This window comes from Podarcis bocagei (assembly GCF_964188305.1).
Source record: "Podarcis bocagei genome assembly, chromosome: 2".
Taxonomy (NCBI): domain Eukaryota; kingdom Metazoa; phylum Chordata; class Lepidosauria; order Squamata; family Lacertidae; genus Podarcis; species Podarcis bocagei.
The window spans coordinates 80,173,484-80,194,919 of NC_138126.1; the positions used below are offsets into that span (position 1 = coordinate 80,173,484).

A 21,436-nucleotide genomic window follows, 5' to 3' on the forward strand; every position below is an offset into this window, starting at 1 on the left:
ATTTGGGGAAATAATGACAATGCAAGAGGGAGGGTGTGTGTGGTTTGTGATATGTGTTAAAGGTTCCATCATTCTGCAGTATTTATCCAGGACCACCCAGTGAAGAACAGGCTGTCCTGGCAGTTTGCTGTTGCAGAGAAATTAGATGCTGAGAAATTCAGCCAGTGCTGCTTTGAGTCAAGGGATCCCAATTATTCTACATTTTAAATGGGCATGACCTATCACAGAAACAGCCCCTGACAGCAATATCAGTTATTTCAAGGGTCTGGGTCCCTCCACGGTCTCAATTTCTTTTTGTCAAGTTATTATGAATACTCAATATGAAAGTCAAAAGTGTGGCACTTATAGAATCCCAAGTGTTGCTGAAAATAGAAAAATGTTCCCTTTTAATAATGTCATAGAGAGACACCACTGAGCCACAGAGACTTTCTGCTGGTGGCTGGGGAAGTGGAGTCCATAAAAATATGAAGCAGAATGAAAATTAGAAGCAGTCCTCCTCCACCTATTTATACTGCAGTGGGGTTAGGGAGGGGGAAACCTTACAAAACTCCATTTCTAACACACGTTTACATTGTCATCCATGTATTACTTGCAAATCAGAACTATCATTTTGGAAAGTGTTCACATTATACTTTCATTGAGCAATTGGTAAGGTAACTGGGATATTGTATCGATTTTGACAAGATAATCTATTCTCTTATGGTTGGCTGTTCTACATTTTAAAAGGAATTTCAAACAGAGAATAACAAAGAATGCTTTTTGATGTTCTTTTGTCTGGGATGTGATTTCATTGGGATATGAGAAACTTGGGTTCTTTAGACACAGACTGAACACTTGTTGGGAGTCAGGTATAAGTTAGCTGACATCTGAAGCATCTTTATTTGGGAGGTACGTTCAGCTGATGTAGCCCAGCACCCTCTGAAATTCAGAGTCTGAATAGCCACAGGCTCCCCATCCCTGCTTTGCAATAAGGGAAAGGCCTTCTGCACCTCCTTGAAGGCACCTGTTCTTTGTCTTTTGAGGGGCCAATTTCACATTGCACTTTGCCACTGAGCTGCAGTCCTTCCCCTCATAGTTCTGCCCTAAGGAGCCTTTATAAAAGTTGATTCACACAGCAATTCAGATTCAGAAAGATTATTTCCCACACTAGCTTCCATGACAACCACATTCAAACAGGCTGATTAGTTTCCACACAGGTGATTCACTGTACTCTTCAAAGCAGCTATATTTCTCCTCCATACCTTAAGCATGACACCTATTCCGATCTATTGTCCTTTGCCTGCAAAATCATTAATGGAGCTACCTTCTAACTTTCCATAATCAGAAGTGTGCTCAAATGTGTTCTTCCACTCATGAAAGGCTCTTTGCTCCAGCAGGGACTTCCACAAATGGAAGACAGTGTGTGATTCTCACAAATTCCACCATTTCTCTGTGCTGTCTCCCATAAAGTGTTCTTCTGGAATAAATTCAACAGAAATGGCCTCCTTCTGCCTTCCTTTCAGAGACACCTCCATGGGATTGAAATGACCGCTCCCCGCTTAAAACGGGGGGCGCCCTTTGCGTGGACGCGCACAGCCCTGGATCTGGAGCGGCCCCATCAGCATAGGATTGGCTTTGCCTTCCCTCAGGTGGGATACCTGGAGGTCCCCGCCTACCTCAGTCAGCTGTCCAATCCCACCTGGGGGAAGCGTTGCCAAGGAGACCAGGCCAGGTAGGGGGAGGGATTACCTGCCCACACAATAGAGGGAGGATCTTACCTGGGAATCCTCACTTGGCTCCAGAGCTTCTCCCACCCTCAGTTAATGTCTTCCTTTGCAGGTTAACTTTTCTTCATAGGTTTTGCAGGTTAACTTTTCTTCACAGGTATGCGGGCGCTGCTACGATAAGGTCGCTGTTAAAGGGCCGGAAAGGAATTTCCCTGCATTGGCAGGTTTCGCCTTTCTCGTAGCAAAACGTCACAACTTTGGCGGTATCAGGCCTTGGGCGGAATCCTTTAGTCCATCTTCCTCTTTGCGGCGGCAATACCAGGGTTCCCCGTTAAAGGGGTTTCTGAAGGGAGGCTTTGACCGTAAGCCGAAAGGTCATCATTGCTCTCCCCTGCAGCGGCGGCGTAACGGGGGCGGCTATCTCTGCTTGAACATATGTTCTCCAGAGCCGGCCCATCCCCCCCACACACACTGGATAACCCTGATGCTCGCTAGGTCCCCGGCTGGGGACTGGGGAGGGAGAACGCCCAATGCCTGAGCCAAGGTCTACCCACATTTGAAATTTAAAAAAGTTATGGCCAATTTAATCCCATAGCACGTTGTCTTGAGTCGTTATTACACATGACGGGGGGGACCGCTCGGGATCTGGGGACTCTGCCTGTCCACACAAAGCTTTCTGTGAGCAGAGTGGCACAGCTGGACAAACAGCCCAATCATTTGCACCTGTTGATGGGTTTTTAGTTTCCTTCTTCCATTTTTTGAGTCATCCATGTCACCAGAGGGTAGACTTTTTTTTAAGCCTGTAGCCACCTTAGGTCAATTCTACTGGATCTCTAGGGAAATTAAAGCTCTATCATTCTAGAGTTCTGAGGAGGTAATCTCCTCTATGAAAGTTGAAAGAGTTTTGCCACAGACCTTGTCACTATGCTTAATTTTGAAACCTAACTTCTTTGGTTTATATAACTCTGTTTTCATGACATGATTGTTTGATTCAAAGGGACAATTTTATCATCTCTCAATCATTGCCGGTGACTCATCAAGCAGAACTGCCTTGCATTGCAGACTTTTAGCTTGGTTCTAAATGTCTGCTAATCATCCTGGAATTAAGCAGCAACACTGATAAGATTGTGGCAAGACTGTGATATCTTTTTGCGACTGACCTTTTGTGCTAAGTTCCATTCTGGCATTCACTTCTGATGCTATAAAGTAACTGAAGCTTATCAGTTTCACAAGGCAATGATTTCTTATGAATGCAGCCCTTCTTATTTTGCATGTCAGAGGAAAGAAAGGTTTGAGAACCAGCAGGCAGCCTGATGCAGTAAATAATCCTAGCTGTCAACTAAAAAGGTCACATCATGGTGTGACAACTTTCCCCCCTAATTTGTATACTGCTCTACATCCAAGTATTACAGGGTGGTTCACAACATATTACTTGACTATGGGCTGGCCTATGCATTGAGCAGAGGCAGCAAATCTCCTGAGCATAAGTGCCACTGGGTTCATGCTAGATAAGCAATAATTATGGACTCAGTTACATTTGGTTGCTGCACCGTGCAGTACTACCCTATGCATGTTTGCTCATGAATCCCATAGCTCAGTGGGACAATACATGTTTTGCATGCAGAATGTCCCAGGTCCAATCTCTGTCATCTACCAGTAGGGCAAGGAAATAATCCTACCGAATCTTAAATATAATGCAGCTTCCTACATCCCTAGGCCAGCCCATCATGTTTTGAGAGAGAGAGAGAGATAAGGCAAATGTGAGCAATCAGTGCTTTGCAGTTCCAAGCATACTAATTCACCCACATTTTATTTGCCTCCCCCAACTTTTAAGTGAAGAAAATAAAAATAACCGTACCATAGTAGCTGAGACTCTCAGACACATCTAGCTTTATTTGTCCTGTCAGAAAAGGTCAAGAACTACACCAAAAATACTTCAGTCTCTTCTACCTACTGACATACAATACACCACAAAATTATAAATTGTCCAGTAGTTGTTCTGGGCATTGTTGTTGGGGGCTTAGCCCCCCCTCCCCATGGATTTGTACATTTCAGGTGAGAAATGGATTTACAGGTGAAGTATGAAGCAGGAAGGGGGTAGAGAGATAAGGATAAAAAGTCAGACAATGAGATTTGGCACTACAGTTTTGGCTACATTATACAACCATTTATCATAACTCCTTTTGTACTCCAGCTCCAACTCAATGGACTTTTTTTTTTTTGCAAACAAAATATACATATTTGACTTAAATAAGACTTCCGAGTTCATTTTTTAGGACTCTCACTTGCAGTCAGTATAACACTTTGATTGGGTTTGATTCAATTCCACTTTGCTTAGTTTTCCTTTTAATTTGGTTCACTTTGGGCATAATCATCGAAACGTTGCTCCCGCTGACCACTCCCAAGCAAATTCCAGCCCATCTAATTGAATGATCATTCACTCAAAGAAGTTATAATATTTCTTCAGTATGTTTATAACCTGCTTTCCCTCCGTGACAGTGTACATGGAGTTCCCAGGCAGTTTCCCATTCAGGCACTGACCAGACCCAGACCTGCTTAGCTTTAACAAGGAGGGTGCATTACATGCCCTCAAACTATGCCCTGGGACTTCCTGCACCGGCGTCAAATTGCATGGAAGTGCCCATATGATCTGGGCATCTAAGGTGGTGCTAGCAAGCCTTGATGTTTAATTGATAATGCAAGCAGTAGCAGCCAGTGTCAGGGGACAGCTTTGCCCAGCAGGCTTCCCAACGAGGAGATCACTGCTGCTAACCAAGAGGGGAGGTGTCAGTGAAGTTGAGTGTGATTGTGGGTTCAGCAGCAGAGCTGATGTGATGTTCCTGCCACTGCATCCACACCGTGCCAACCTCCCAGCTGCCTCAACCCTCTCCCTCTCAGTTATCAGCAGCAACCTCCACACTAGGAAGCCAGAAATGCCGCCATACCCTGCCCTGATGACCACTATCCACTCCAAGGAAGCAGCACCCCTACTCCAAACCATGTAAAGCATATTGGGCTTAAGGGTCAATTCACACAAGTACTTTGTTTTCACAACGAGGTGGTTTTGTGCAGTCAGCTGGTGGAGGAGACTGGCATGGAATCCACTCTTCTTAATGAGGTCAAAATATACTTGTCTCCGTCCCACCAATGACAAGCCTAGCAAGACTTGTTTATGGGAAATGAACACCCTTTCCTGAAGTCTTACCAATAAAGGTTGGCTTTGATGCAGGAAAATGGTGAGGCCATAGCTCAGTGGTAGCACACATCATCTGCATGCAAGAGGTCCTGGGTTCATTCCCTGACATCTCTAAGCACAAGATCAGGTAGCAGATGATGGGAAAGAGCTCGCTCGCTCTCTTTCTGCCTGAAACACCAGAAAGCTGCTACCAGTCAGAGCATTGGGCTAGATGGACCAGTGCTCTGACCCAGTATAAACCAGATGCCTAGATGCAGTAGCCAAGTAGTCTTGGCAAAATAAACACTTATAGACTTGTAGAGTTGGAAGGGACCCTGAAGATCATCTGCTCCAACCCCCTGCGATGCAGGAATCTACAGCTGCCCCATGTGGGGATCAAACCTGCAACCTTGGCATTATCAGCACCAGGCTCTAACCAACTGAGCTATCCAGGCTCAGATTCCCCCCACCCCGACTATTAGAGGAATTAGACTATTTCTTTGTGAGTGGGGAATGGTAGATGCAAAGTGGCCCCATGTCTCTTTGCCATCTACATGGTGATAGTTGAGTATTTTAGCTTTGGGCTTCATAGCTCATGGTGAAAATATGAATCTAGAGGGATTAAAACGTATCATCCTAAGGAATCTAGCTATGATCCAGCAAGGAAAAACATGCATATGGTACACAAGGGGTTTGTCTACCTGTTCTTTCCACAACAGCTCCAAGTAACATGCAGATTAAGGGGGGGCGGGTCATATAAAATAATCACTTTGTCTGAAAAATAAGACAATTGGAGGTTGAATGAGGTGAGGAACAGCTGAAGCAGAAAGAGTAGGAAAAAACCTATTTAGGTTTGCAAGTCTGAGAGGCGCTCACCTCTGGATTGTGTTCATAGAATCTTTCTTGTAAGCTACTAATTATCTACAGAATAAGCTAATTTCAGGGGCTTATCTTCCTCAAAATACTGCTCACTGCACTGGAGAATCAATCCTCCTGTGGCCTCTGAAGCAGAAAGAGGTCATTTCAGATATTCCTGTTTCAGCTTTTCCGACATCTAATAGGACAGGTATTTTAGAAAGCAAGAAGGTTGCCATCAGACCAGCTCAATTGTAGCCTGCCCTTTGGGGGCATTTACCTGGTAGGGGTTGGGGGTGAACATTTTAAACTCAGTTTGTTAGTCAATATAGACATGTGAATTGGCACAAACATAAGGAGTCTCCTTTTACTGAGTCAGACAACTGATCCATCTAGTTCTGGACCGTCTACACTGACTGGCAGTGGCTTTCCAGGGTTTCAGGCAGGGGACATTTCCAGCCCTATCTGGAGATGCTGGGCGCTGAACCTGGGATTTTGTGCATCCAGAATAAATGCTTTGCCACTGAGCTATGGCCCTTCCTCAGTATTTCCCTCTGAGAGAGAAACCAAAGAAATGGTAGCCATGATCCACCAGGTCATTGCACATGCAGGGGACTCCAATGAACGTTCGAGTTACCTTGTATCAAGGGCTTCCACATCCATTTTCATTTTATAGATCAGATCTGCAAAGCACTAAGTTGGGCTAGAGGCTCATGCCCTTTTGCCCAGCCTAGTGTAACATTCTATTGTGTCCCTCCATCAACACAAGTTTCCCTTTTAATCTGACAGACAAATTCCACAGTATTGTGTGTTGTTGCTGTTTTCCCTTTGGGGGTGGGCAAGGAAGGCCTGAGAAACTATGCTTGTGATTTCTTCTACTTCCTCGCAAATGTTCTCTGGATTTGCTTTTGTTTGTGTGTTTTTTCATTATTTTTTTTCATTTTTCTAACAAATCTTAAGCAATGATTTTAAAAATATTTGTACATTGTTAAGATATAGTCAACACCTAACATGCCTTTGTACAGGATTTTGACTTAGTTACAAATCAACGAGAACAATGCACCAAAGGAGGGGGGAGAGAGAAAGAGTGAAAGAGTGAGAGAGAGAGAAGAAAGAGAGAGAAATATCCATTAAGATGACACCTGCACTTGGAGTTGCTTTATTCTTGCTGCACTGATTGCCCAGTGCCCTCGCTGAACTAGAGCAATGCTTTAGAGACATGATGTTGTTCTTCCCCATTCCCCTCCATCCCTAGGCCACCAGCTGGCTTTAATGGCCTTCTGTCTTGGTGGCCTTGGCTTCGTGATTTACCGATCCGGAGGAAAGCCAGGGAGAGACGGACCGTGAGCTGGTTTGCTTGGCCATGCTGTAGTGGCTGATGACGGTGTAGAATCTGCCCCTGGAGTTGGAATCCTGAGCGGAATAGTAAGCATCCAGGGAGGCTGGAATGCACCGCTTATGCTGAAGGCAAGGAAGAGAAGCATGACCAGTAAGTGGCAATCTCATTTACAGAAACTTTTTTTAAAAAAATAAACATTATTCATCCTGCATTGATCCAGGAAATTTTGAACATTTCCCTCCCTCCCAATATATTCAGTAGCAGGGCAAGGGGCATACACTAACCCGTTTGTAGCACAAAAAGTGAAGTTTTTCATGTCCTGAATTGTTCATGCTCATCCTCAACATGATGCTTTCAATCCAGATTGATTCTAGATCCTGCCATCCACAAGGGTGGGTGGGTGGTGACTTGTTACATGTTTGAAAACCTCCCCTCAATCAGGTTATCCATGCCTTTTACTCCCTTCACATGTCCCAAGTAAATAAAGACATGGTGATTGAAATCTTAGTAAATGCCCACCGACAACATCATTGGAAAAGTGTGGATATACCCTCCATTGCCAGGACCACCTACATCCGTTTTCAAATGGACACACTGCGGGGTAATGCAGAATCAATCTGAAATCAATAGATCATAGAGTTGGCTGGGACTCTGAGGATCATCTAGTCGAACCCCCTGCAATGAGGGGAATTTGCAGCTGTCCCATATGGGGATCGAACCTGCAACCTTGGCATTATCAGCTAAGCTGAGCCTTTATTCTCACAATGAAACCAGCCCCCCACCCCCCCAAAAGCAACAGATTTGATTCTGTGTGGACTGTATAGAAAAAGCAAATAGTGTACACAGTCTCCATTGATTCTAGAATAAAATATAGTGTGTGCCAGCTTGTCTTGTTAGGATGTGGAACACAGGTTCAGATCTCCAGTCGACCAGAAAACTCACTGGGTGACAGGTGTTCATTTCACACCTGTCCATACTTAACCTTCCCCAGCGTCACTCCCTCATCCCTCCCCCCTCCCCCCGGTTATGATGAGACTTTGAAATTTGCTCTTCCAGCTTACCTCATCCACAAGTTGATCCAGCAAAATAAATCACCTCTTCCTACTAAATCCCTCTTATTTTAGAGGACTGGCATGGTAACCACCACCTTTTGTTTTCTATATCCTATGTTGCCTCAACCCTCAAGACAAATATCCTGCTAGAATAAGCACACGTTTCTCCCACTTCTCCCCAAGGGCACACATCCAGCATCTACAGAGAGTTGCCACCAAACCTCTGACACTGCACACAGTCTCCATCCCAAAATGTTCAGTGGCTAATCTTCATAGTGAGCGAACTCTAAAGGCCAGTTTATGTGAGCTCATTTAGAAATATGTGGGGTTGGCTTCATGCAGATTTAAACCTGTCAAGTTCAAAATAATTGTGGTTGGCAGAGGGTGCTACCAACCCCTATTTCCTAAATCACTAACTGCTTTTCAGCATGTTGTTGACAAATGATGTCTTTGATCCTGATGCGAAAATGCAGGACTAAATTGTAGCCGTGCGGTGAATTAGATTCTGTCATTAGCAGAGACAGTTCATCCATCTCAGATGTCTTACCTTATAAACAAATCCATCTGGGCAACTGTGGTCGTAGGTAAAAGCTTTGTATACCACAAGAAATACTATGCAGGCGAGGAACGCAAGAGCCAAACTGATGAGAATAGTGACCTGCAAAAGAGGGCTAATATTAGTCTACTGACATATGCAGCATCTCACAGTTAAATGACTTATATTAACAATCAGCCTAATAGACTGCAGTCTTTATCACACTTTGCAGTGCTTAACTAAGCATGGAAATTAAATGAATACCACATCCAATATCCCCAGGTTTTTATGTCGATTTCCCCTCTAAATTAAGGCCCTGATGATGTGCATTTTTCTCTATGCATCGTCTATAAAACCTGGGTTTGTCCCTCTCCCACCTTGCTTTCTTACTATAAACCAAAAATTGCTGCTGCATCTCCTTTGACTTCTGCTGGTTTCACACTGGAAAAGTATTTTGAAGATTTTGCCTTGTTTGGCACTTGATGGTAAGAACCTGTGTGCTACCAAGCGTGTAACTGTTAGTGGCATTGTGGGAAGGGAGAAACAAAGCACGGTCCATTCAAAAGCGGCCAAGTGCATCTTGTAAGCCTTCACCACCTCCTTTTACGTCTTCTGTTGCAAACCAAGCACAATTATGATGTGTTTTTAGATATAGCCAAAGGAGACTTTCCCCGGAATTCGGCGAGGGTGTTTTTCTTTTCCTCCCTCTCAAAATATTGACACTCCACCTTCCTGTTTTATTTGGGTTTTTTTAAGATTTGTGGTGGCTTGCAGCATTTAAAAGAGTAAAACACTGCAGCATTTTAAAAAGACATGGGCAGCCTTTTTGATTATGGAAGATCATTGGGAGTGGGAGCAAGGCCTTGGCAGGGAGTTCTTCTCCAATGTCAAAGATGCTGAAGGGATGTGGGGGGAAACTTCTCCAGGCAATGAGTAGTCACATTTGTGTGTCCTTTAAATACCCTGGTCCTAAACATAGCTGTCAACTTTTCCCTTTTCTTGCGAGGAATCCTATTCGGAATAAGGGAATTTCCCTTAAAAAAGGGAAAACGTTGACAGCTATGGTCCTAAACCATTAGGGCTTTAAATGTTATAAACACTGCTCTGAATTGTGCAGCAAGTGACTGTTGATGGCAGATGGGTTTGTGGTGAGCTTGACTATTGGCAGATACAAAAAGGCAATAAAGAGTTATTCAGAACTAAACACTTCATTTTTGTGCTGTTTTATTTAGCACACAATCCCAGGCCACTGTTAGTAGCTTCAGAACCAGGTTAAAAAAACCACAACCTATCTTGTTCTTATGGAGCCCTCTCACATAAGCAGGAGCGTCTCATGCAGACCTTGCTTTGGCTGAATGTATTTTTGTGCTAAGAACAGGGAGTTGAGATGAGTAAAGGGTCAGTATGTTCCTTCCACCTACAGCAATCTAAGAATAGTGAAAACTTTTGTTCTGCACCTGTCTAGAGCTATTGCCGGGAAAGGCTGAACAAGTCTGATAAATATAAATATCAAAACAGCTGCCTTAGGTCTTTGCACTCGCTGCATGCCTTTGAGACCAAATTTGGACCATGTGGTGCTTCCTGAGGGGCGCCCATTTGGCCAATGTGACCCGATTCCATCACAATCCAATACGGTAACTGACACTAGGACTGCCCAGCTGTGAAAGATGATGTAATCCAGGAATAGCCAATTAGTAACCCTCCGGATCTTGTTGGACTACAACTCTCATCACCCCCAGTCAGCGTGGCCACTGGTCAGCGATGATGGGAGTCGTAGTCCAACAATGTATAGGCAGTAGCACTTTTCATTACCCAGGGATAGCCAAACCCTAACACAGAGAAATGTGGACATGAGCTTGTTGGCTTGTGCATTTGCACCCTCCTTCACCATAAATCAAAGGATCAGTTGCTCAAATATGCATTCACAAGAGCACAAAAAGAATAGGAACTCTCAGAGAATTGGCTAAGTCTAACCCACACAAGACAAATTTAGGGAGTCGAGAGACAGTCAATGAAAATAATACACCAAAAGCATATTCAAATGTATAAAAGCATATTTACAAGATGCTTCTGGAGATTGTTGTCTGAGAGTAATTTGTATAAGCCTCCCTGCACAATGCTAACTAATAGCATCTCAGAAGAAGAGGCAGGCTGGCATTTTGACAGAAAGGGAGGATATTATTTGTATTAGGGAAGATTCTTAACTCATGTGATCCCTCCATTTCCATTCCAAAGTGGTGCACCCTCAGCAGGACTGCACGGCATGCTTTTTCTGAATGTATAAATCTGCCATAAAAATGCAGATTAGCAATGAAATACAGAGTTGTTGCTGGGACAGAAAGCCGAATTGGAAAGGGTTACAATAACAGGCAAATATTCAAGGAGAAATGTCAGAGTTATTAACATTTTGAAGTTATGAACTCCTTGAATCTTTAGCACATATAAAATGAGCAAGCTGACATCTAGTATGTAGGCAGAAAATGTGCAATTCAGCACTTGAAATATTACTGGGTTGTGCTAAACATTACCAGGTTGCATCTGGGGCACTACAGCACCTGGAAACAAGAAAAGTGATCCCTGAAAGAGCATAAAAGGAATTGTTCTGGGAACTGATCAAGGAGAATGCATGACCTTGTGGGACAGTCAAGGTGGCAGAAGGACGAAGTGTCATGGGATGCAGTACAATCCAAACATAGGGAACGTTAGGTTGCATTGCCTAGAGGGCAGCCAACAAATCCCATGGCCAAAGCTTCAAAGAGCTGAGGACCACAGCTCCTGCCCCTATCAATCCATCCCCAAAACCTGCCCCACCAACAATATTGCTTTTCTCCCTCCCTAAGAGTCCCTAACACACCCTCCAAAACTGAGCCACGTTTTTCTCCCCTCCCAACTTGTCTGCTATTCTTCCCTCCTTCACTAGCACATCCCAACCTCCAGTCCCTGCTTCTCTGTCCCACCAGGCCCCATCTTCCTCCAACATTCATCTTCCTGCACACCAGCTTTTGATGATTGATAAAAGTCCCATGGCTACCAGCACAGAACGCTTGCCATAACTATGGCTTTAAACATTCTCTTTAGGGACTCTAGCACTGTTGTATCTGTCTGTGAACCTCCAGTTTTATCTCCCAGATTCAAACCCTCCCTCTTCCCTCCTGTTCTTAGCCTCCCCTCCCTCCGGGCATCCTTGGTTACTCTCTTCCCTCTTCTACACACCCACAGAAATATTCCGTGGCATTGCATTATACCTGAAAAATGCACAACACACAATTGATCTGCGTTAAAATGTCAGCAGCCATTTAAAACCAGAAAGAAAAATTGGGGGGGGGGCACGGACTGGAAGGTGACAAGGGTGAGTTACAGCTCTCTGGGTACTCAAGGAAATACAGGACTTCATTAGCATTCAGATTCTGCATGATCAGGCAGCTGAACTACCTAATAAAACTCAGGGTTGGGGTGTGTTTTTTAAAGAAGTGTATGAACCTTGGCAAATCTCAAAGCAATATAAATCCCCACAAAAGAGAAATAAAAAATTAGGGAGGGAGATAAAACTCACAGACATTATAGACAGAAATTCTTTGCAGGCAGACACTGCCCTTACCCTATCAGCAAAGATTTATCAAAGGTGGTACTTAATTGCTGCACTGGATTGCTATGGAAACTAATGCCCTCATTCCATGTCTCTTCAGTTGGGGTGGGGAAGTACTCAGCCTTAATTTTATCACTCTCTTTGCCAAAACAGTTGTCATGGGCTTGCAGCTATGTATAAAACCTTGTTTGCTGTGATACACAGTTCTAGCTTGCATATTGTATAATGCTGCTCTCTGGGGGTATGGGCTGTATTTTACCAGATTTGTTTTTGCTATATTTCGTTCCTGTAAACCATCCTGGGAGTTTAAATGAGTCTCCTAAATAAACAAATATGAATACATGGTGTAGATTTATGAGACCTGTACATTTATTAAACTAAGTAGCCCTGATAATGTTGCTAACCAAGATACTTCTCCTTCATGCCATTGTCTAATTCCTATTGTTTTACATTAGATCAAAGCATTTTTCCACACCAACTTTAGTGGCATCCTAGCTCAAAAGAAACCTCCTTTACAAGTTTTCTTGATTCATACAACAATATGAATATGAAACAATCAGAAACTGATGGTCTTCCTTTCGGGCACTTGTCTTAACCAGAATACACCCATGATTTCTGTGAGATGATCCAGCTGCTCCTGCCTTCCAGTGTTTTTAGTCAATAAATGAAATCAGGGTTGTGACTGACAGCTGAGCTGTTTGAACAAAAGGAATGTCACTCCCACCTTCAGTTCTTTTCTGTCTAGTGGCTTCTGTCTCCTTGTACAGGCAACCCCCAATTTGTGTGGGGGGGTGCATTCCAGGTCATTGCACACGACAGCAGAGCACACATAAGCCAGCTCCGCCCATTATGCCCCTCCCCCATTCCTCCCCCTTTCCCACCCACTTCTGGGTCGCCAAAATGTGTGCATGTGCATGTTGCACATCAATTGGTCGTGCATAAATTGGTTGTTGTATGTAATCTCCATTTGAGATCAGCGGTTACCTATAAATTATTTTCCACAGATTCTCCTAGACAGGACACTCAGAAGTAAGTTTCCTTGTGCTTCATGGGGCTTACTCCAGGGTAAGTGGGTACAGGATTGCAGCAGCCTAGGCTTTCTTGTGAGGAAGGGGAAGAAAGTGGGTCATGCATCAGCACAGTTGAATACAGTTGGGACTTACACATTTAAACACACAATAATCAGGCCAAATTGGTTGAAGCCCCAGAGGTGTAATAATTTGGCAAGGTGGCAGGCAGAAAGAGAGAACAAAATATGTCCTTTTACAAAGATGCATCATTCTGGTTAAGTAAAGCAAAAATTAATGCTTCTAATAGAAACATTAAGTCCCCTTTCACAGCCATTTTATACCTCCCTCTATAGATTCACAACGGTAATGTAAGGTAGGTTTTGCTGCTGGTTGTGAGCAGGAAGTGAGCAAAACAATGATGAGCGAAATCAATTTATACTGCAAAACTGTATGTATTTAGAGTACTTTTTATATCAGGGTTGGCAAACTGTTTTCTGTTTTGATGCAAGAAACATCAGAGTTGGATGGCAGCAACCAAACCAAGGAGGAGAGGGAGGGAGGCATGCCTGTTTTCCTGGCTTTGGCTAGGCTTGGTTAGGCTAAGAGACACTGATTGGCTCAGAGGCACCAAGTGAGCTTCTTGGCTGAGTGGGGATTTCGAAGCATTTTAGCTCAAAAATGAAAAAGAAAAAAATGTTGTTATTATGAAGTATTATTTAATAGCCACAACAAATGACTACACGGCTTGCTTTCTGACTAATTAAATCTTGAATTTATCCAAGAATGAACATCTGAACAGAACTGCGGTAAATCTTAGATCACTTTTGAGCCCCTCTACGCCTGATGTTGCACGGAGTGTAGTATCGCAGCCTAAAATCAGTAGGTGAAAGACCTACAGTAACATAACACATCTACAGCTCAGGAAGTTTGAGTTCTTTACTTGGTTTAGGGTTGGCATGGGTAGAGAGCAGGGCAGATACTAAACACAACGATCCTTTGTAGTGTGGAACTACAGTGATGGGGAGTTTCCCACCTTTTGATATTCTGTCTCATTACTCTGATATTTTTGTGAGTGTTTCACCCCACCTGTAAAAGAAGGTACAATTCTGCAAGTGACATAAAATGGATGCTAATTTTTGTCTCCTTTGGCAAGTGCAGCAGGGCGCCCAATCTAAATACAGCATACTGGGTGCAGAAAATCCCATTGGCACTTTAGTTGACAGCTACTGGTAGGGGTTCCAATTAGGAATCGAGGAGACATTCTATTCAGTACATATTTAAGGTCAAAACTGTTGTATTTGCACTTTCGGAAACCATATGTGAACCAACACACAGCTAGCCTTCAAAATTCAGAGTTATCTGAATTTTGTAATGCAGTTCTCCGGCCGAACAACATTTACAAAAATGCATGTGTAAGTGGGAAGTGTGCATAAAAATGAAGATATTAGTGAAAACATACAGAAATGCAATTTATGGACAAAGTTGCTTGCAAAACATATGTCTTAAAACAGCATATAAGAAAATGTTTATTAGGATAAATTTGTAGTAAAATGCTGATGAATTTTCAAGAGGATTTTTATTTTAAAATTGTAACCAGCTGCAAAATGTGGAAATCTGAACTTAAGATTGGAAAAATGGAAAAATGCGAGAAACTAAACTGGCAGATCCTTCCACCCTTATCCCAATAAATGCTTAGAGATGGGAAACCTTACCTGAGCTTGATTTGCAATGAGCATGAATTAGCTCTCGCTATGTTGCAATGGCTGTTTTTAATTCTTAAAAATTAAAAATGGCTTCTTAAATACCTTTTTGAACTAACTCTCTATACCTAATGATCTTATTTCCCTCCACATAGCCATGTATCTGTCCCAGTCCTTTCTGTTTTCTGACTCCTGACAATACAATTATTCAGAGTGGGGAAATTATGTATAGCCTGTACTAAAAGATTTCATACTTTAAGTTGATCTGGAAAGGGTGGGTTACAAAACAATATTATCTGGAACAATGTGATGAATTCATTCTGTACTGGAAGCTTAAAATAAGTATCAAAATATGAAAAAATGTGCTAGAAGTTTTATGATGATTTATTATTCACAGAAATGAAAATGTAAAAAAAGAAAGAAAGAAAAATATTTAATTTATAAAGCATAATCCATGTATGATGGAGTGGAAGAATTATGATACATTATTTATCTAATATTGGACAGTTGGTAACTCTCTAGAACTTCTCTGGTATTTCGTTTGTATCATATTTTTAAAAATTAAATTGAGAAATTCTGACGCTATGCTAGCAAGTTAAGAACATAAGAAGGTCTCTGAAGGATCAGACCAAAGAGCTCTCTAGGGCAACATTCTGTTTTCACAGAGGATTATGGGAAGCCCAGAAGCAGGACCTGAGTACAATAGCACTCTTCCTACTCATGTTTCCCAGGACCTGGTATTCAAAGGCATACCACCTCTGCTACTGGAGGTTAGATATAGCCATTATGACTAGCAGCCATGGTTTTTTCCAATCCCAGCCAAGATGGTGGCCTACATCTTGTGATGATTTCTAAACTGGTCATTGGTAGAATTCAAAGGCTTAATGTTAAGGACAGACTTGAAATATGTTGCAAGCCAAGCACTCGATGTGTAAAATAAAGCTCTTACTCTCCGAAACATTTCCCTCCCACTTTTACAAAAAAACTTTTCTCCCTCCTACGTAGCTATCCCACGACACCCTTGCCCTACTTCTTCCGCACATTTTGTAATTAAGAAAGAGCTTATCAGCTGAGGTGACATCTCCGCCGCTAATTCCCCTGCCCCGCTGTCCCATGGGCACAGTGAAAGCACAAAACAAACAAGTACACCATGTTTCCAAGCAATTTGTCAAATCATTAAATTGCCTGGGCAATGAGTAGCTGGCTCAATTAGACTGGCCAATCTCCATCACATAATATGATTTCTAGAGGCTGTTTCAGTCCTAATGGATTTGATGTCTTAAAATGTTTGCAGTGCCAAGCTGCAGCCATGTGATGTACGGCACTGCCAAGTCCTAGGCACAAACAAAAACTACAATTTCCCTGGGAAGTCCTAAAATGTGATTTCTAGGTAGATGCTTTAAAGTCCTTAATGTTAACAGCTTGATTCCCCCCCCACTTTGTCACTGAACAGCCTGGAATATTGCTCCCCATCATTCAAGCAGGGAAGTAGCCTAAAATATTTTGAGTTTTAGCACATTAAAAAAAATGGAATGGGATTTGCTTTCCTGCAATCTGTTCTCGTATTGTGGGCTTGAAGGAGAAGGTTGACAGTGTCAGAATGGCTGCAAATATTCTTTGCTGAGCACATTATTTTCTTAAGCGAGCTACTGGTTTCTCCCTGCCCCCAATTCCATGCTTTGATGATAGTCATGGTCCATACTTTACAGGAAAAAAATATAGGAGATAAATCATACACATCTAACCAGCCAGGTTACATCACAAAAATATTCTGTGCAGGTACAGTTTCACATTTTAAACTTACTTAGCAAATTTGATTTCTTAGTGTAGAAATGGGTTTGATTTTCCTATTCCTGAGCTATTCCTATTCCACCCATAGTGTGGATGGAGGGTCGAGAGAAAGAAGTCAACATTTATTTTGGGTGGTGGTGAATCTAAGAACTCATTTGCTCCAATAATACTCCATCTGTTATGGATATTTCAGCTGAGATTCCTGCATTGCAGGGGGTTGGACTAGATAACCCTTGGGGTCCCTTCCAACTCTATGATTCTAATAAGACTGCAATCCTACGCCTCCTGAGCAGGCAACAGGTAGATCATTAGGCCTGGTGCAGTGGCTATGCTTTTATCATCATAGCACTACAGACTAGGAAGAGGCAAGGAGAATATCTACAAAGCAGCAGCATCTCATAGTTGTTTCCTGCAGGGTCTCATCTCCTACTCCCACAATGCAGCTGGACAGTGAAAAGCAGAGAGTGGCTTGCAGGCTGGATGAGGCCCCATTGCTGGCAAAGTCAAAAAGGCAGCTATAAGAACATACAAACAAAAGAAGACCCTGCTCCCCCCAAGCCTCCCTTACCCAGATCACGTGGTGGTTCCCACAAAGTAGCAGCAGCAGCAGCAATAGGTTCCGGCAAGATCCCACAAGATCTTGTGGAGCTCTTGCGAGCTCTCAGTGCGATTTCACTGGAAATGGCTCCCACTACTGGTGCTGCTTATCAGCTGGTAGCACCCCCTCTTGTGTTTCTGTGCTTGATGCAGCTGCCTTAGCCCACCTCATGGGTGAGCCGGCCCTGCATTACCTGTCTTTTGAGTGGAAGCTTAAGGGCTTCAGCATGCCCATCTACTCGGTTGGTGTGACGGATACCAGAGCTAGACACTGTCCACCTGACATGTGACTTTTGCTGTGAAATATGCAAATATGCCGGATCTCTGTGAAGCTGACTTGTTGTCATGCATCAAAGGGTTATTTCTGCTACTCACAGTCATGTCTGTGGCAGTGTTAGTAACTATTAACAGGAGAAACATTAATAACTGTTAGTAGGAGATAATATCAGAGAGTCTTTTGTTGTCACTATTACAGCTGCTTTCCTCCAAGATCAATATTGTGGCTCTGGAAAGTGTCTACAATGCATGCAGCTGACAAGAATATTACATATCCTTTAGATTTAATACAAGCGGATGAGTAGTTTGAACTCAATATGTGAACAATGCAGTTTGCTCCCTAAATTCGGGTTTCTGGTCTTTGGGATCTGAAAAGCATCTGTTGTTTTTCCTGCTAAGAATTTCCTGCCAATGTTCCCAATTAATGCCCAGGTGCAGAAAAGCTTTATCTTTTTTTTTTTTTTAAGTGGATCATTAGGAAGGGGGGGAGCATGTTGAGAAAAATTGGAGCTGACTTGCCTTTCAAATCACTAATTTGAGCAGGTGATTCAATTAATGGGATTACTGCATAGGGGCATATCATCCTGCTGCTGACCTTTCATTAGTGACATCTCATAACTTCCCATCAGCTTGTGCAATGTGGCACTTTGCCACCCTGGCTACATCTGGGATTTTGCATTAACAGAAGCCTCAGAGCTGCAAGGAGCCTTTTTAGATGCAACAGTGACTACAGCTCAGCAAAGAAACGTCTAGGGAAGTTAGAATCCTCTGTGGCCACGAGGGAAGCTCATGAGTTGCAACATCTGGCTGCTGGTGCATTACTGCTCAATCTCCCTGAATCTCAGATTTAATTACTGAAAGGAGTCCATTTTAAGCTTTTGTTGCTGCAAAATGATAGTAATAAAACGAAGGGGAAATAGTCAGCAGTCAACACAATCCAGTCAGCAAGGGTGACCTATAGCAAAGTGTCTGGTGGCACCTTCTAAAGACCAACACATTAATCATGGCATAAACTTTCAAAGACCAGTGCCTCCTTCCTCACATAAATGAAATACAATTTAAGTATGTTATGCAAAAATCAAACAGGGGAGCTCTCAAACATACAGTTCGCAACTCTCACAAGTAGGAGGCCTGAGCAGAGCATGCTCAACTTGAAGACTGAACTTTTTCCTCAGCACAGATCAGCTGCACAGATGGGGGGGGGTGTCCACAAGTGTAGTAGCAAGTATGCACCCTTCAGCGGCATCTTGAGAATAGGGGCATTGCCTCAGAAACCTTACAGCAGGGGTGGGGAACCTGTGGCCCTCTAGGTGTTGCTAGACTGCAACTTCCATCAACTCTGACCATTGGCCATGAAAGGGGTTCATATTTGCAACAAGGGTGAATCAACAGATTGTGTGTGTGTATGTGCAGTTGATAACACAAGTTCATTGTGTGCATTACAAGACAAATCAGCCGAGGTAGGGTGAGAATAAATATGACACCAATAAAACAATAAAGTGCAGCTATGAAATCAAAAGATCCATTTAGAACACAGTTGGGAGTGCGACTTCACAGAACTGAATCAGCTAAAACAGGAACGCAAAAATGAATGACTGCTAATTTACAAATGTTTGACTTGACTCTTCCATTACTCTACACCCGGCCTTCATTATATATGTTATACACATTATACAGATTATAAAACTACCCAAACATGGATTGCTTCTTCCTGCCACGTCACTATTTGGAGCAACGAAGCAACCATACGAATCCAAGATGAATTTTCCGAGGTTGAGGGGTTTTTGTCCTCAGATCACATTTTAACATTTCAGTTGTTCATGTGCCTCTGACATTTAGTACGACATCCCTCAGAAGTGGGGCCTCAATATCAAGAGCCCTGGAAAAGCCTGAAACTTGTACACAGATCAAAAATGCAGAGGAATCATTCCTCCATCCCAAAGCCAGTGATCTTTTCACTTGAAATGAAATCAAAGGCAGTACTCTGAAGTATGTTTTAGATTTGTTTGTTTGTTTTGAAAAAGCTGGTGTAATCAAATGCACTTTGCTCTGTGTATATCATCGTAGGTCATGAAGCAGAACTTTTTAAAAAGCTGAATTCACAGATGGTACACCGATTTCCCTTCTACTGAACACGTTATTATAGGTGCATGGAGGGCATCTGAAGGCCATCCAGTCCAAGCCATGAAACTCTGGCAACAGGCTCCGCTTTATGGATGGGGCATAAATTTGATTCACCTCACTTTTAAAGGTGAATCCACCTAATTTGTACTTTCCGAAGCAATGCACAAAACAACGTGCAGCCATCCTGCAAAATTTTCACTTCTCCAAATATTGCCAGCCAAGCAATGCGTACAAAAACATATTTACTAGTGAAAATAACGTACAATAACGCATTATATTAGGAGCATTGCTTTGCAAAAAAATATGTGCACGGAATGTGTCCCATCAAAACCAGTATTCCATTTCCCACAGTGGCCACCCAGATGCTCCTGGGAACTCCATAGGTAGGGCATGAAGGTCATAGCTCCCAGCAATGGGTATTCAGTGGATTATTGCCTCTAAACATGGATAATTTATATTTAGTTATCGTGACTGGTAGCCATTGGCTGATCTATCCATCATATCTGGTCCCCTTTTAAAGCCAGTGGCTCACACCTTGTGACAGCAAATGTCACCCACAAATGGGTTGGATGAGGAAGTAAAAAGAACATGAAAAGTATTACTGGATCAGGTTTTTTACTGTTCAGTAGCCTCACTGCCCTTTCTGTGCCATTCACACCCCTTCCCTTTGCCCCTAACTTTACTAGAATAACATTTTTGGAAAAACTGAACACAATACACAACCCCTGTGCTTAAGTGACCCAACTGTGCTTGACAGTTCACCTAAGTGGGAGGGGACAGTCTATGCTCGTTTGATTATGCCCTCTTCCGGAAGCAACAGGATTTTTCAGCAGTATCTCTATGCCTCAAATGCATTGGGCACAAGGCCTGATAGTTGTCATGGCATCAACATATTTTCCTACCATGAACCGGTTGTTGCCTGAGCCTGTAACTATTTGTTTAAATGAGTTGCACTGAATAGACAGATTGAAAACACACAAGCCTGCACTTCAGGGGTATTTTCCTTATATAATTGACTCATCCATTTTGTTCGCCCTTGAAGGATGCCTGAATGGAGTACCGCCATTGTTCAACATCCTAACAAATGAGATGGGAGGGCAGAAACATACACCAGAATGAAAGTGAGAGATGCCTGCCTATTATAATTTGCTTCTCAGGACAGCCCTTGAAACCTGGTTTGAAGCAAAAGACTCTAGAAAATTCACGTATACCAGGCTATTTCTATTTCTGTTTCTCTCCAGTCAGAACAGCAAAGACTAAAGAGGGAAGGGCTTTCTAACCCTTCAGTGATGGAGCACCTGCTCTGCATGCAATTTCAGTCTCCGGCATCTCCAGCTAGAGCTGGGAGAAAACCCTGCTTGCTAGTCAGTGTGGACAAATCTGAGATATATGCACCAGTGGTCTGATTCAAGGCAAGGGAGCTTTCTGTGTCTCCAAATTCTGTCTCAGTACATTGCTGCCATCTGTCCCAAGACTGTGGCTTTCGTTTACATCAAGTTCAGAGGCCTGACTATTTGGCTTCTATGAAAGAAAGATCCAGAAGAGGAAAAGGCCAGAATAGATACTGTGAAGGCTGGAATCTGCAGGCCATAACCTCAAATGATTCAAGAAACCATGGAGCTGGGCAGACCAAGGCTGACAGAACAGCTCTGACAGGATTTAGTGATTAGTAACGGTGATGCTTAACAGC

The 21,436-nt window shown here is 42.9% G+C and overlaps 1 protein-coding gene across 2 annotated transcripts in view; it reads right to left on the minus strand.

Annotated features, from left to right (window-relative positions):
- Positions 1–3,573: 3,573 nt before the first annotated feature.
- NSG2 (neuronal vesicle trafficking associated 2) overlaps positions 3,574–21,436 on the minus strand; it is a 53,641-nt gene continuing 35,778 nt past the window's right edge. For both annotated transcript variants that reach the window (XM_081185752.1, XM_081185753.1), the window contains exons 4-5: positions 8,675–8,785; positions 3,574–7,197 (exon numbers count right to left, since the gene is read on the minus strand). In XM_081185752.1, coding sequence (XP_081041878.1) covers positions 7,006–7,197; positions 8,675–8,785 — 303 coding nt within the window. In that variant the 3' untranslated portion in view covers positions 3,574–7,005. The remainder of the gene's footprint in view (positions 7,198–8,674; positions 8,786–21,436) is intronic.